At 44.9% G+C, this 17,331-nt stretch overlaps 1 protein-coding gene across 1 annotated transcript in view; it reads left to right on the forward strand.

The window, feature by feature from the left end:
* Cemip (cell migration inducing hyaluronidase 1) overlaps positions 1-13,517 on the forward strand; it is a 74,300-nt gene extending 60,783 nt beyond the window's left edge. Inside the window, exons 24-29 of the mRNA XM_076849420.2 lie at positions 138-323; positions 5,313-5,517; positions 5,690-5,776; positions 6,863-7,020; positions 11,220-11,320; positions 13,390-13,517. Of these exons, the coding sequence (XP_076705535.2) occupies positions 138-323; positions 5,313-5,517; positions 5,690-5,776; positions 6,863-7,020; positions 11,220-11,320; positions 13,390-13,517 (865 nt within the window). The remainder of the gene's footprint in view (positions 1-137; positions 324-5,312; positions 5,518-5,689; positions 5,777-6,862; positions 7,021-11,219; positions 11,321-13,389) is intronic.
* Positions 13,518-17,331: the final 3,814 nt, after the last annotated feature.

Raw genomic sequence — 17,331 nt, forward strand, 5'->3', positions numbered from 1 at the left:
CAGTCATTACCCATTACCAACAGCAAGATCTTCTCAACATTTTCCATACAAAAATTCTTTGGTGTCTCTTGGAGGGCACCCCAGGTCCCTAGGGCCTGGACATCCCTGCTTGGAACTGATTCTACTTCTGGTCCTAGGGACGACTGGATTCGAGTGGGGCTCTGCTACCCACGAGGCACCACATTTTCCATTCTCTCGGATGTTCATAATCGCCTGCTGAAGCAAACATCTAAGACAGGCACTTTTGTGAGGACCTTGCAAATGGACAAAGTGGAGCAGAGCTATCCTGGCAGGAGCCACTACTACTGGGATGAGGACTCAGGGTAAGGAGGCTCCCACTGCCTGTGGGGAAGTGACTCGTTCTCATTTTGTCCCCCTGGCCTTTCCATAATCCTAAAAACAACCAGGTAGTAAATGCCAGCTAATGCAGAACACTTTCCTATATGCTTTTTTTTGGTGCTGGGGGTTGAACCCAGGGCCTTGTGCATGTGAGGCAAGCACTCTACCAACTGAGCTATATCCCCAGCCCTTCCTATATGGTTTGATCCTAAGGCTGACTGTATCATGCACATATTTCTAAAGCTGTCAAGTTTAGGAAAGAACTAAATATTCTATTAAATATACCTGTGGATTGTAGGGAATTTATCCACCCCCCCATAAAAAAGTGAAGGCATCAAATCTGAATTAAAAATAAAAACAAAAACGTGCATTATTCTAAAAAAAAAAAAAAACACCCAGTCACGACAAATGATATTACACCTAATTTATGGATGGGCAAAGAAGACACAAAGAAAATAGGAGTAACTTACTCCAAGACCTCAGCACAAACATGGCTGAATTTGAACCTACAATCATCTGTATCCAAAGTCCCTCAGCCTTTTGTTAAACTACCCTAGATTCTATTTAGCAGAGGTATGATGGAAATAGAGTATCTGTTCATGGCAACAAGGGAGCTATTTGGTCCCTTTCCTTAAATGGAAATTTAGTATAGTGACATAAGAATGTCAATACATCTTCAAAGTGATGAAGCTGATGATCGGAAACCCTCAAGTCAGGGTAAAAAGGTCATTTATGGACATTTTCCTATTTTCTTTTGTGGGAGGAGGGTATTAGGGATTGAATCCAAGGGTGATCCAACACTTAGCTACATCCCCAACCCCCAGCCCTTTTAATTTCAGTCTTGCTAAATTGTCAAGACTGGCCTTGAATTTGCAATCTTCCTACCTCAGCCTCTTGTGTTGCTGGGATTACAGGTGCACCTGGCCCATTTTTCTATTCTTATTTTAAAGTCCATGAAAAGTAAATAGAAACCAGGTGTTGTGTTTTTTTTTTTTTTTTTTTTAAGAGAGCTATCCATTCAATGAAGGGAAGATTAAATTAAATTTTAAAGGTCAGAAGTACAAGGACAATGTCAGGGTTGAGAAACAATAAATAATGCCCCCTTTTCCTGCATAAGTTCCAAAGCAACTGTGGGGCAGATGGGATAGCAGGTGAAGAGGACACCTCAGTTGTTCAGTTGTTCTACTGATGATGAAGCTACTGGAGGACAGAGCTTCCCAACACTGTCCCCAGTTTTACCCACCTGGCTGGGCCAGTACCACACAATCATAGGCCCAGCCCCCCAAATTTAGGGTATAGAAGGGTAGATGGGGCAAACCATATGCCCCAAACCCATCAATCAGATGAGAAGTGGACAAAGGATGGGTCCAGGAGTATCTAAAAAAATTACTGTATATAAAAGCTAGAGGAGGAGGAATTAGATATCCCACACACACCAGCGGAAAGTATTATCATTAAAACAACAAATGTCAATGAGTCCCTGTGACATCATCCATGCATATTTTCTTCTTCTTTTAAGACTGTGGGAAATGAGATGCCCCAAAGATGTGAATTTTTTTCCAGTGGAAACTGCCACTAAATGAATCAAACGTCTTTGATCCAAACTTTTGGAGTTATTTGGGTTTTTTGGTGTTGGAGATGGAACCCAAGGCCTCATGAAATCTAGGCAAGCACTCTTATTGTGGGATGACTAACACCCTGCCAGGTTAGGTTCCTGCTCAGGAGATGTGAGTTGCCTGGGAAGAAAAAAGTCTGAAATAATTAGTAAATAATAGAGATAGAGCTAGAAATTAGATAAAGCAGAGCATCTGATAGGTCTTCTAGTCCTGATAGGAGGAGTATATCAAAGGCAGGGATAAGATTTCAGCGGGAGGAGTCTTGCTTCTCTGGTGTAGCAGGGGTCTTGCAGTAAACAGATTGACTGGCATTTTGGCAGGCCACACCCATCTCCAAGAGGCTGTGTGGCTCTAGCGGGGCACACCATCTCTGATGCTATGCTGACTTGTGATGGAGCTTGGTAGGAAACCGCATAATCCAGGTTTCTCAAACCAGCAGGGTTGCTGCTGGGAGTTCTCGATACCAGGCTTTCCTACCTAATGGCTTCAACATCATTTGAGTTCATACACAGTTCACATATGGGTCATGGATGGCTTCTGGCACACTCTACCACTGAGCCACATCCGTAGCTCCTGATCAAAAACCATAGGTTTTTAAAACCTATTATTTGTCCCCTTGTCACCTTTAGGCAGGTTTTACTGCATAATTTAACCTTGTTTTGGGTAGCTAAGAGTATCATTTTGCCTACTGTTTATTAAATGATGCTTTAAATCAGTGATGTCCCTGGGGACTATAAGCTGGGTAAAATGAGACGTATTTCCTATGAGGAAGGGTTCAAATTCTTGGACTTTTTTTCATGCCTGGGACTGTGTTTAATTTTTCTGCCTTCTAACTTCTTTATTTCTTACTAGATTCAGAGTACCTACTCTCAGTAGCTATCTTGTAATCTATCATGGGTTGGGATACTTGATTACTAGCTTATTATAATTAGGGAGGGAATGAAAATAAGTAGGCTAAAAATGAGGAGATTCCAAAGTATGAAGTATATATGCTGTGGATTGTCTGTTTTTAAAGATTATGAAAATACTCAAGTGGTTTTAGCTGTGTTCTGAACAACTGAGTTTGCTAGATGCCACCTAAGTCGGCTATTACCAAATTATAAGCAAGCCTAGTACTGAAAGTACCATGGATAGTGCTGCTCTCAGATATCACCTGATCATGACCAGGGGCTTACTGTCATCAGGGTTCATGCTCCTTCTATGCCCCACAGGGCCTTGCAGCTCAGGTCTGCCAGCTAGAATACATCCAAGTTGCAATCCAGGATGAGGGAAGGCAAATGCAGTCTTTAAAATAAGGAGCATGGGCTAGATGGTCTTGTAGGTCCCTCCCAGTTCAGATAATCTGCTGTATTCTGGCAACAGTGTAGCCATTTATCCCCTGTTATATTTTGGCAACAGATAATCTGCTGTATTCTGGCAATCTACTGTATTCTGAATGCTGCTAAATCTTGTGCAAAAGCTGGGAGCCAATCCCACTTCTGCCCCTTGGTTCCCTGGTATGGTTTCCAGAGGTGTGTGAAAGCCCCAGCAGGATGTGACCATGAGAGGGCTGGGGATATAGCTCAGTTGGTAGAGTGCTTGCTTTATAGGCCCTGGGATCCATCCCTAGCACCACACACACACACACACACACACACACACACACAATCCCTAGCAACACACACACACACACACACACACACACACACACACACACACAAAAGATATGACCATGAGAAGCCTGAGCTGCCCTCCTCCTAAACTCCTTAAAGGAAACTTGCCCCGCCTCCTCAGCTTCTCTTCTGACAGAGCAGGGAATGCATACTGTCCAGGCTCTACTCTCAGCCCACCAGCTTGAGACCTCTATAGCCACTGGTTCTATTTTATTCAGGGATCGCTTAATGCAAGAAACCTAAAGTTTATTGATGTTAATGTCTAGAATCATGAAGCCACTCAGTGAGCTCAAGTCAAATGAAGAACACCAGCGAGTAGGAGGATGGATGTGCTGGGGAATGATATTGACCAAATTATATTCTTATATTGTGTGTTCGAATGAATGTGTAACAATCATCATATACAACTATAATGCACCAATTAAAAAATGTGGAAGAAGATGGAGGTCCCACTGAGAGGAAATCAAGGCTCCTTCTCACATTCTCATACATGTACTCCCCCCCACACACACATGCTTAGCCTCTTGTATCTGCTTCTTGCCTCAAGCCTTCCTCTCCAGATTACTCAGGAGGCACATGGCACAAGATGGCTACCTCAGCCACAGTCCATGTGGACTTTCAGTTTGGACCAACCAGTAGTTAAAAGACCCACTGGTCTTTTAATTCTAATTCACAAGAAGAAACTCTTCTTGGTTATCAGGTAGCCAATAAGCAGCTGCTCTGCAAGTCCATTGTGTGCCCTGGTCTGACCAGCTATGGTGTGATGAGGGATGGGAGCCATGACATCATGGCACAACCCAATGCTCAGGGCTTAGTGTCTCAGAGAGAGTGAAATCAGTAGAGAGTTGTGTGCTAGGTGTCCGCACCACATCTTTTGATGTGACTCATCCTGGAAGCATTTTTCTGAGCTAAAAACACAATGATAATGAATCCCAAGTTAGTATGTGGCTTAGCCATAATCTGACTCCCTGTAATATTGGGCCAGCTTCCTTTACAATAATTATTATTTTAAATAAATTCTAAAATAATTTTTGGAATAAGTTATGGTTTGGAAAAAAAAAGAGTGTTAGGAAGGGAGATAGCATTTCCTCATCACACACAATGATGAAATGGAAAATTCCAGCTCTGTCACTCCCCAGCTGTGTGGGCAAGTCACTAGGCAAGTCACTTCACTTCTCAGGGCCAGTTTCCTCCTCTGGGAAGTCCGGATGATAACAGAACCAACTGGACAGGGTTGAGGATTAAATAAGATCATTTATCAACTTATAATATGTGCATGGCATAGAGCATGCTATAATAGCCATCATTATGAATTTTTTTTGTTTGTTTGTTTCAGTATAAGCACCCAGGGGTGTTCTATCACTGAGGTATATTCCCAGACCTTTTTATTTCTTATTTTGAGACTGGGTCTCTCTAAGTTTTCGAGACTGACTTTGAACTTGAGCTCATCTTGTTTCCTGCTCATCCCAGCTTCCTGAGTAGCTGGGATTACAGGCATGAGCCATTGTGCCTCGCTCATTATCAAGTTTTTCTTCAATGTACCTGCTTTTTATTTCTCCAACTGCGTATGATCATTTGGAAGTCATGGGTCTGTTTTGTAAGGCCAACCAGGTCTCACCCCAGGGACAAGGACATGGTAAATGATGTGGGTAGGGAGGAGGTACTGAAGGCCCTCATGAACATCTGTGATACCTCCCATATGCAGGCTGCTGTTCCTGAAGCTCAAAGCCCAGAACGAGAGGGATAAATTTGCCTTCTGCTCCATGAAAGGCTGTGAGAGAATAAAGATCAAAGCTCTGATCCCCAAGAATGCAGGTGTGAGTGACTGCACAGCCACTGCCTACCCCAGGTTTGCAGAGAGGGCTGTAGTGGACGTGCCCCTGCCCAGGAAGCTTCTCGGTGCTCAACTGGTGAGTGGCGGAAGACAGCCTGGACCCTCTGTCTCTGTGGGCCCAAACTCAGTCAGGCTCTACTCTAGACATCTGTCCTGCTCCAGGAACTGTTTCCTGTTGTGGGGTCAGCGGACACTGAGGGAACAAGTACTCAGATCTGATAACACCTTGGGTTGTATTTGTATTCCAGAAGACAAAAGACCACTTTTTGGAGGTGAAGATGGAAAGTTCCAAGCAGCACTTCTTCCACCTTCGGAACGACTTTGCTTATATTGAAGTAAGCAGTGCTGATCCCTGTGGGGTCCTCATTAGCTCCATGAAAGGCAGTATGTCATTTCCTAGGGCTGTTGAAATAAGTTATCATGACCCATGCAGCTTAAGGCAAAGCAAATTACTCTCTCACAGTCCTGGAGGTCAGAAGTATGAAATCTTAGAAAGGGCTGGCTTATTCTGGAGGTGCTGAAGGAAATGCTGTTCGGTGCTGCTGCTGATCCTTGGCAAACCTTGGTTCACAGGCACATCATTCCAACTTCTGCCCTGTCTTCACAAGACTTTCTGTCCTGGGTGTCTGAGTCTCACATCCTGTTCTGCCTTTATAAAGGCACCTTATCACTGGGTGCAGTGGTGCTCACCAATAATCCTAGCAATTTGGGAGGCTGAGGCAGGAGGATGGCAAGCTCAAGGCCAGTCTGTGCAATTTAGTGAAATCCTGTCTCAAAATAAAACATAAAAAATGATTGGGGATGTAGCCAGTGGTAAAGTGCCTTTAGATTCAATCCCTAGTATCAAAATAATAATAACATAATATAAAATAAAATAAGGACACCTATCATTGGATTAAGGACCCACCCTAGAAATCCTAGATATTAATTTCATCCTGAGATCTTTAATACTAAGTTGTGTGTGTATGTAATTAATACATCTACAAAGACACTATTTCTTTTTTTCTCCTCTTGATACTGGGGATTAAACTCAGGAGCACTTCATCCTATCCCTAGCCCTTTTTATTTTTCATTTGGGGACAGGTCTTGCTAAATTGGTAAGGCTAGCCTCAAACTTGCAATCCTCATGCCCCAGCCTCACAAGTGGCTGGAATTACAGCATGAACCACTGTACCTGTCTTGAAAGACACTATTTTCTATATAACGTCACTTTCACAAACTCCAGGTGGACCTATCACTTGGGGACCACTGTTGAACCCACTACAGAGGGCTCTAGGGAATTAAGGAGGCTTAAGGCTTGAATAACCACATAGGCAACATCTGTCTTCAGGGTTTGCATGGGAAGCCCCCAGGCAGGAGCACTCCAGGTACTGGCTGCTTTCAGGGTCCCACCTCAAACCCACATTGCTCTGGCTCTACAGGTGGATGGGAAGAAGTACCCTAGCTCGGAAGATGGCATCCAGGTGGTGGTAATTGATGGGAGCCAAGGACACGTGGTGAGCCACATGAGCTTCAGGAACTCCATCCTGCAGGGCATTCCATGGCAGCTTTTCAACTACGTTGCAACATTTCCTGACAAGTAAGTCCATGTCTCTGTTTCTGAAACTGTTTTAGCGGTACAACATACCCATGGATTGGGGCCCCATCCCTCTTACTGAGCCTTTCATTATGGTTCCCAGTCTGGAAAAGCTCAGGGAGTCCTGACAGTCGGCCCACAGATCATTGGTGCTGGATTGGGAAAGCATCATGCCTGTGAATGCTCATGTTGAAGCCAGAGTTGTTGGAATGTAGGTCAGGCTGAGGAGGATAGGCCTGCCCCCTTACAAATGGGAAGGCTTTCTGTCCTTCTTCCCCATTACTACACACTCTCCCGTGATGATCTCATCCCCTCCCACACCTTCAATAAGATCCAAATGCTGGTGGCTTCTGAGTATCTCCAGCCTAGATCTCTCTTTCCTGAGCACCAGATGTTCTATTCAACTACTGCTTCGAGAATGCCACCTGGACATTCCCTATGGAACTAAATTCTCTCTCTCGCTCTCTCTCTCCCTCCCTCCCTTTTTTGTGGTGCTGTGGATTAAACTTGGAGCCTCATGCTAGGCAAGGGCTCTACCGCTGAGCTACATCCCCAGCCCTCATCCTTTTTAATTATTTTTTATTTTTTGTATTAAAGATTGAACCCAGGGGTGCTCTACCACTAAGCTACATTCCCAGTGCTTTTTATGTTTTATTTTGAGTGTCAGATTTGCTGAATTGCACCAGCTGGCCTGGAACTTGTATTCCTCCTGCCTTGGCCTCCTGAGTCCCAGGGGTTACAGGCATCTGCCCACTGGCTCTTTCTATTTTTTTTTTAATCTCCAAACCAGCCATTCTTTCTGTTTTCCCTGTTTTGATTACGTTGTCATCATCAATCTGGAATCTGAGCTTGGCACTTGACTCTTTTATTCCTCCAATTTCTCTCTTCATTCCTAACATAGTACCCTGTCAATGCCACCTGGATTATCAATCCCCTGACAGTTCCCTCCACAGTGCCCTCTACCACTGGTCTATCCAGCCCTTCCTTGTTGGTCACCAATACCACGGGCACAGTCTCCTAATGGGCCTTCCTCTTCCTATCTCCCCATTTTCTATATTGGCTGCTGCTCTGAGCATCTTAAATGTGGATCACCTGTGTCCTCTACTGAGCAATTGTTCAGTACTTCCTTGCCACCTTCTGCATCTAACACACCTATCACCTCCTCAGTCTCCTCCAATCCAACTAAAAGTTCCCTACATGACTCACAGATGGGCGTGGTGGCACCTGTCTATAATTCTAGCAACTTGGAAGACTGTGGCAGGAGGATTGCAAGTTTGAGTGAGACTCTGTCTCAAGAAATAAAAAGGGCTAGGAATGTAGCTCAGTAGTTAACCTCTGGTTTCACTCACCATAGTGAGTCCATCAAGAGTATGGGCTTTGAGCTGTTGGTGCCATATCTCACAGGCCCTGATTAGTTAGGTAGGTGTGGAAGTAACTCAGGAGTCCCAACCTAGAGGAAAGTCTAAATTATTAGTGTGGTACATACCACACAGTAGCATATAAATGAAACCAAATGCACTTCCCAGATGCTCTGTGATGGACACTGGGTAGAATGGACAGAGATAATGCAGAATAACATCTTTGCTTAAACACATATAATGCCTTCTCCATTCTCCCATCTGATATTTCTTTAGTATTTCATCTTCTTCATATGCAGATTTATACAGAAGGATAAGATTAACCAACTTGGGAAAAATACATTTATCATCTAGAGATCAGACATATTTATGCCTTTCTTTTTTTTTTTTTGGTCAGAGAACTTTTTCTTAAGATGAAATAGGAGTCAGAAGTTGGTAATAAGATATGAAAATGCAAAGCTGCTTTGTTTGAAATGGCATAATAGCCTGTGCAGCAGTCCAAGTCCCTCCCTGGGGGACACTGTGGCTAGTATGAGCCAGGCCCTGGGCTGGGGATGGGTACCTAGGCAGGAATTAGGTACCATTGACCCCTCTCTGACCTCCTGGGAAGCAGCAGGAGCAAGATAGGTCCTTACCTCCTATGGCTGCAGGCCCAATGTAGACCTGCCCCACCCTTTCTCCCCTATCCACAGGGCCACCACTGGCCCCAGGGGCCCAGGGAAAGAAAAGGGCAACTGCTTACAACAAAAATACCAAGAATGGCTCTGCAAGCTGCCTCTGCCTTTCCACCTTATTGGAGACTCTGTTGGCTGGTGCAGGGGCTGAGAGGCTATGAAGATTACATAGAGGCAGAGATTCCTGACCTGGGCAGGCAGGATGGATTCTGGGTGACATTAGGTAGTAAGAAAACCTGTCTCCCTGTCCCACTCCTGTGAGCTAACCCAGGTCACCTCCATAACCTTCCTTCGAGCCTACCCCAGCAGGAAATCTTAGCCCAGCCATGGGATCTTAGCTTTTGTACTGAAATTAAACAACAGGGAAATGTTCTCCTGGGAACAGAGCCTGCATCCATTTCCAAGGATGTGTTTGAGATGAGCTCTCTCTCTTTAACAGGCCTCACTGCACCAATTCCCATGGGATTCCCTCACCAGCCATCTTAAAAAGCCCAAGGCATCCTCAGCTCCCTTTTCATCTGATCTTATCACACACAAATCCTTTGCCTTTCAACAGCTTTTTTCTGCTCCCACTGGGACACAAATGGGGGTAACAACGGGTTTCAAAATCCCATACAGTTTTTCCATGTCTGGACTGTGGTCTGTGGTTACAGAACTCCTTTGAGATGAGAGCTGGAAGCCCCATAGATCTCTTGCCCTGTTTTCTATTCTGGAAGGAGGTGCTCACTTCCCTGTCTGAGCCTGCCCACTATAGAGGCTGTTTTTCTAGCACTTGAGGCTAAGTACAACCCAAAACAGAAAGAAGTGACGCCTTGCTCCCGAGTTGGACTTTTACAAGTTGGGATCTTCAGGCTGGGCATACCCATTGCTCCAGTCCTCTGCCCTTCCCAGGCACAGTTCCCCTTTGGCAGGTCCTCTCAGATACTTTGTAATTATTTATTCCATGTCACCATTTGCAAAACAGAAGCAAATCTTTTCTGAAAAGAAAGGGAAGTTGGGCTGGGGTTGTGGCTCAGCAGAAGAGTGTGAGGCTCTAGCATGTGTGAGGCTCTCGGTTAAATCCTCAGCACCACATAAAAATAAATAAAATAAAGGTATTATGTCCAATGACAACTAGAAAATAAATATTAAAAAAAAGAGAGGGAAGTGACATGAGCATAAGAGGTCAATCTGAGTATGTAGCAACTACACAGTGATCTTGTCAGAAAGATCTCAGATTAGGTCACACTCTTCCTGCAGCTCAGAAGAGGGTAGCTCTGGGCCCCATAAAGCCTACGACCATGCAAAGAAGGCACCAAAAGAGAGGGCTGGGGTTGTGGCTTAGTGGTAGAGTGCTCACCTAGCATGCATGAGGCACTGGGTTCAATCCTCAGCACCACATAAATGTAAAATAAAGATATTGTGTTCACCTAAAACTTAATAATAATTTTTTTTAAAGGCACCAAAAGAAACATGGGTTCTAGGATAAATCTCTTAGCACAGGGATTCTTGACCTAAGTGCACACAGTCTTCTGGAGATTTTGTTCAAATGCAGATTTGGGGCCTAGTGGTCAGCTGGGAGTGGACTGTGGCATTCTAGTGAGCTCCCAGGTAATGCTGATGCAGCTGGTCCCCAAGACTCCAGTATTTTGGAACTCTGGATGGTTTTATACTTGACAGATGCTCCCCTCCTCTTCCCATGCTTCCCTCTTTCTCATTCCCTTTTTGCTTCTTCTACCTGTTCTGACTTTTTCCATCACCATATTTCTATCTGGTTCTCTCCAAACAGGGTGGAGAACATTCAAATGAAAAAAAAATGCATATTCAGTTCCACCATGAGGCCAGCTCTGGCATAGGTGCTGGTGGAGCAGCCGCAGATGCTGAGCTCCACATGCATACTCTGTCCTGTTTGGGGACAGACATGTAAAAGCCACAGCTGCATTTAGGCTTGAGAAGACCAGGAGCACTGGCTGTGGCCAGATGTGTGGGAGGGCTACTCAGGATGTTCGTCACCCTTTGGAAAGAGCCTGTCATCTCGGCATGCAGGAGAAGCTGCCCTTCTCAGATCCCTAGCTGGGCCCCTGGGCAATGCTCCCAGTGCCACCATTCGTGAGCCAGCATCCCTCCCGGGTACCTCTGACTCCAATTTTCTCTCTTGTTTAAGTCACCTAATCAGTCTCTTCTTGCTCAGTTCCATAGTTCTCATGGTGTCAAAGGGAAGATACATCACCAGAGGTCCATGGACCAGAGTGCTGGAAAAGCTTGGGGCAGACAAAGGTCTCAAATTGAAAGGTAAGGGTCCAGACTGGGGTTTAAACAGAACCAAAAAAGATTAGTGCCAAGCATGGAGGCTGATCTTATCCCTTATTGAGTCCAAAACATTCTTTCCCTCTAAACTTGTGTATAGCCTCTGAATCCTCACTATTCCCAGGGGTCTACTGGAGTGGATGGGCAAGATGCCACTTATTTACATCCTTATAAGACAGAAAATTTATTGTAACTTGTGACTAGGCACTAAAAGATAATTGCTATAATTCTTCATCCATGTGGTCAGCAAGTGGCCCTTTTTAAAAAATTTATTCATTTATTTTTGTGGTATTGGGGATTGATATCAAGGGTTTGCTACTTCTGAACTATATTCTCTAACTCTTTTTGATTTCTAGACAAGGTTTTACTAAATTTCTCAGTCAGATCTTGAACTTGCAATCCTCCTGCCTCAGCCTCCCAGTAGCTGGGATTATAGGTGTGCATTCCTGCACCCAAGCCTGTGAGTGGTCCTTTATTCAATGAAAGTACCACCAAGAAAGTGGCTTTGCCTAACTTTCCTATAATTCCCATTATCCAGATTGAAAAAGTCTCCATCTCCCTCAACATTCTAGCTATTGCCAATATTTTCACAGATTTTTTTGTAGTTGGCAAAACTCTCCTTTGTCTTCTAAGAGAAGGAAGAACTTTAAAGCCCAGAGAATCTATGTGGCTTGTCCAAGGCCTCGTAGCTATTCTGTGATGAAGCCTAGCATAGGCTTCCTGGATGTGCTGCATGATGGAGCTGGACAGGACAGAGGTGGCATGCTCCTGCCACAGATTATCCAGAGCAAGTCCTTGGGAAATTGTGAGGAAAGGGACATGATGACAGTGATCACTGTAGTTACTATTTAAGCTCAGTTTTGCACCTTGCTAAATAAAGCTTCATAATTATCTCACTCATTCAGTAGTGAGGTACTATTATTTCCATTTAAGATGAGGAAATCAAGAATTACAGAGTAGAGGAAAGAGACCAGAAGGAGGAAGAAGAGGGAAAGGGGAAGTACTAGGGACTGAAATTGACCAAACTATATTGTTATATTGTGTGCATGTATAAATAGGTAACAACAAATTCCACTATTATGTCAAATTATAATGCACCAATAAAAATGGGGGAAAATGGGATTAGGATACAGATTCTAACCTTTCTAAATCAGAGCTAGGTTCTGAGCTACTACATAATCCTGACTACAAAAGACAGCAAAACCAGTAACTCATCACGTGGATATTCATCCCAGGAAACAACCAAAGAAAAATTAGAAAAATGAAAGCCCTTCACGGCAGTCAGAAGACAACACAGAGGAAGAAAAGCATCCTTTTTATAGCCCAGTCTAGAATTATTTTTCAGCTTCTCTCTTTTAAATTAAGACCCCTGTTGCAAAAACCTCATGTATGTAAGATGATTCAAGTCAAGTGGTTCTTGCTCATTAGTGATAAATGTGTGCTACCTGTCAGACCAGACCAGGCCATTCTTGAGCATAGACATGGATCCCTGACTCCTAGTAGAGTCAAGCTTGGAAATGCAAGACAGAGAATGTTACATGGGGTACAGAAGTCTGGAGTTCTAGTCTGGGTTGCACGATTTATTTTGTGACCTTGGATACATAGTCCACTTCTAAAGCTATACAAGTGATAAAAGCTGAGGAAGGGCTCTTATAGAAAAATGCCATCACTTGGCAGATTGGAACACTGGGATTCAGGACTTGCTGGTGCTCACAGATCAGCTTGAAGGAAGGCAGGGTTCCTGAAGATTCCTCACTCCCAGTGTATCCTATTTCCTGCTGTGCATGGCTGTCCTATATCTAACAGAACCTCCACCCTGCTAAGGTGGCAGTGAGGTACAGGTGAGACCTGTGTGCCCCAGATGATCAAAAAACAGGTGCTACCAGTAGCTGGGTCCAGAGCTCTTCTCAGCAGGATATAGTCAAGTGTGGCAAGGAAGGGAGTACCCAGTGGTAACAGGACAGGGGAGTAGTGAAGGGGAGCCCTAGGAAGGGGTGGGGTGTGACCCTTCTCTCCTAGTATTTTTGTTCATGTGACTCATCTTTGCTTTCCAGAAAAGATGGCATTTGTTGGCTTCAAAGGCACCTTCCGGCCCATCTGGGTGACTCTGGAGACAGAGGACCACACAGCCAAGATCTTCCAAGTTGTGCCCATCCCTGTGTTGAGGAAGAAGAAACTGTGAGAACAGCTATCATGCTGGTGCCTCCCATGGTAGACTATAATGGCAAGGCAGCAGAGGCAGGATGGGTGGCTTTCCAGCCCCTGTCCAGCAGCTGCCTGGGAGGCTGTGAATCAGCCCTGATGGGCAAGGGAAGGATACTGGATAATCCTGGTGCTGCCACCTGCCCCCACTCAAGCATCTACCTGCAGCCCTCGGGCAGTGTTGGCCAAGGATGGAAGTCTTCTCTTTCCTGCAGCCTCTTGGGTGCTTCTCTCTTATCTGTGCCTCTTTAGTGGGGATGTGGGGACCATATGAGAAGCCCTGGGCTGTGCTGGCAGCTACACTGCACTTTGGCAGAGCCCTGCCCACACAGTAGATATCTGGAAGGTTGCATCACTCATGGATCCCATGGTCACCAGCAGATGCGTTAGGGGACAGAAGTAGGGGAAAGAGCCCCGATCTTAAGCAAATCTTTATTCCTGTAAACGAGGACCAGTCTTCATGGGAATAGGAGCTAGTGTGTCAACAGAGCTCCCCAAGATGGGGCTGACTACCTCTGGGAAGAAGCGATCCCTGCTTCTGGAGGTGTCCCACTTTCAGGAGATTTGGCACATTGGTACTTGGACAAAGTGACTCTTAAAGGCCAGTTCAGTTCTAAGATTCAAGAAGACTGTGGCTTTTCACTTTGTACCCAGAACCCAGAGGTAGATGATTCTTTTCAGTCAGTTCCATGATATGGGATGGCCTGGGGCACCCAGGATGGAGTGGTGAGAACACACCTTGTGGAGAGGGGCTCAGGGAAGTGAGTCAAGCAGCCACAGGTCTAAGTGCACTCTAATTCCAAACAAAGAAGACCAAGAGAGGTGAAATGAGGTGATGAAAGTTGAAAGAAGGGAATATTTGCATCTGCTTGGGTGGGTCCAGAAGGCCTCTCACTCCAGGAGGCAGCAGCACTTGCAGAAATGAAGGGCAAAGGCTTTTGCTGGAGAGAGGCAGGCTGGCCTCTGTAGTGTTTCAGAGGTGGAGTCTTCCTGCCGTCACCTGCTGAAGCTGGTTGATGAAGGGTTACTCTTTTCTTTCTGCTAGCTGACCCACTTGTGACAGAGAACCATGGTCAGAAGGGAAGAATGGTCTGTGCTTGTGATGCCAAGAGCCATGTGGAATTTGGTCCCTAGCCAGCCCCCTGATGACTCCAAGGAAGTCATTGGCACTTCCTCCAGGGAACTGAGATGACTCAGGAGACTCTAGAGAGGTCATGTGTCAATAAGCCTGCAACTTCAGAGCTGGAGGACATTGGAAGCCATCTAGTCCAACCCTTTATCTCCCAGCTGGGGAAAATGAAGCTCTAAGATGGGAAAGAACTGCAGACAGGTCAGGACCCCAGGAGCCCACTCCTAGCACTTGTGCCATACCACATTGCCTCCACAACCAGCCAGGACACCAGTGCTCCTGAAGTAGCTTCTGGAAAGGGGACAAATCCCTTGAAGGAAAGAAAAGAATCAGAATAGAATGATCTTTAGCTCATAGCTATTTCTTTCCTGCTCCTCTGCACACACAATCCTACCCTACTTCTGGTGTTGTGGTCCCTACAGCCTGCACCTTGCCCCTCCTGCCCGCCAGACCACACTTGGGCACATGATGGCTGCAGGAACCCCCTTGGTGCTACCTGTTTCTGCAGTTCTGCAGGTGGAACCCAGTGGATGGCTTCAGGGTGTGACAGCGTGTTTCTGGTGAGGCAGGTGGGTGGGTCCAAAGAACTGTTGGCTCCAGCCCAGGGTCTCTCAGCCACTGCTCAACACCCTGCTCTCCCCCTTTCCTACCTGGGAGAGAACTCAGAGAGCCCCTAGATGAGGGAAACCTTTATCTGTGGTCTATACTTGCTCATGAGACATGGCTACTCCAAAGGCCAAAATCAAAGGAAGGGCCTCTTCTGGGTGGATGAGTGACAGTAGAGTTAAAATGACCTCATGCCCTTCCTGACTACAGTTTGGTTGAAATTTCAAACTCTTTCAAGCAAGGGTCTCACACTGTGAACCACTTAGGATAAGATCACTTTCAGGTGGCCAGGAATGTTGAATGTCTTTGGCTCAGTTCATTTAAAAAAATAATCTTTTGGAAAGTTCTGAGTTGTATATATGTTCAATAGCATAGGACCTGTACATAAAACTTTCTCTCCTAAACCATTCAGCAAGAGTCAATGTCCAGGAGTTTCCCTGATAGTGCAGATTTCCTTATTGTATAGAAAATTGTTTTTGTTGTTCTGTTTCTAAGTGTTACAATTGATTAAGGCCTTTAAACAAAACAGCAGTCCTCTGAAATACTTGTCTTTTTCCTGTTGCCGAAATAGCTGGTCCTTTTTCGGGAGATGGATGTATAGTGTGGATGTATTCTGTATGTAAACATTTCTTGTAGGTGTCACCATGAACAAAGATATATTTTCTATTTATTTATTACACAAGCATTTCAAGAAGTCACTGTCAGAGTAATGAAGAATTGTCTTAAGTGTCATATTTGGGGATGTCCTTTGGACTGCTTGGAAGAAGTTCCCAGAGCCAAGAGATTAATTCTGGTTCACAAAACCTTGTTGTACCATGGTAAACACACAAAGGATGTCACCATGTTGTCTGATTATTTTGTTTTCCATTAAAATGGGCCTCATTTAATTCAGTTCTCTAAGAAAAATAAGATTAATGAAATCATCCTGAGTCTGTGTCTCAATTCTATGGCCTTCTTCTCAAGAACTACCTATATATATCAAACCCTTACCTTGCTCTCATCCAAAGAGGGCACCTCTAAGAGCAGGTGAAAATGATCCACTGAGATGCGTCATTTGTGTGATCAGTCAAGTCCAGAATGTTCTATATCCTCCATGCTCCTAAGCCATTAGTAGGCTGTTGGTTCTACCCCTCTCCCACTGGGGAAGCCAGGCTGGAGGGGACATTAGAGTGTGGACCAGAAGCAGGTCTCTTCCTCCCAGGCACTATTTGGCCAGAGGTCAAACACAATGTCTGAGAACATGGAAGTTGAGGTGGAAAAATAGGTCCAAATCAAGCAGGGAAGGAGCAGATGGAGGTGGGAGGGGATCAGGGGTCTGGAGAGGGTCAAATGTTGGGCAGAGGCTGAAACAGGGTGAGTTAGTCTAGAGCTGTACCATCCACAGCAGCTGCCTTCATTTAATTAATTTAAATTAAATACAATTAAGCATCCATTTCTTCACTTATATCAGCCCCACTGTGAGTGTTCCATAGCCACACATGGCTGGTGCTGCCATACTGTGTGCCAATAGAAAACTTTCCCATCATCATTGAATATTCTCCTGATCATTTCCAGAGAGCTACTGGGACATACATATATACTGGGATCTTTAAAAGATCTGTGCTCCCAATGTGTGCAAACGTGTGTGTGCTTGTGTGCATTCAATCCACTTAGAGGGGCTGGTACCAGGTTGGTTGTATCAAGCTGTCAGTAAACAAATACATCTGGAACACCAGTTTTGGGGATATGATATCAATCATAAAGTGGAGAATACATGACTGCTGCCTTCAAGAAGCTTTACCAGTCCAGGTGCAGTGGAGCACACCTGCAATCCCAGCTACTCAGGAGGCTAAGGTAGGAGGATCCAAATTTCAGGCCTCTGCCTCCATCACTTAGCAAGGCTCTGTCTCAAAATAAAAAAAGAAAAGGACTGGGGATGCCGCTCAGTGGTAAAGAACCCTGGGTTCAATCCCCAGTATCAAAACAAAAAAAAAACAAACAAACAAAATAACCCAAAACTTTACCGGGAGATAGAGATCACATCAGTACACATTCAACAAATTTTTTTTTTTAACTTTTA

Source organism: Callospermophilus lateralis, chromosome 3 (genome assembly GCF_048772815.1).
Source record: "Callospermophilus lateralis isolate mCalLat2 chromosome 3, mCalLat2.hap1, whole genome shotgun sequence".
Lineage (NCBI taxonomy): Eukaryota > Metazoa > Chordata > Mammalia > Rodentia > Sciuridae > Callospermophilus > Callospermophilus lateralis.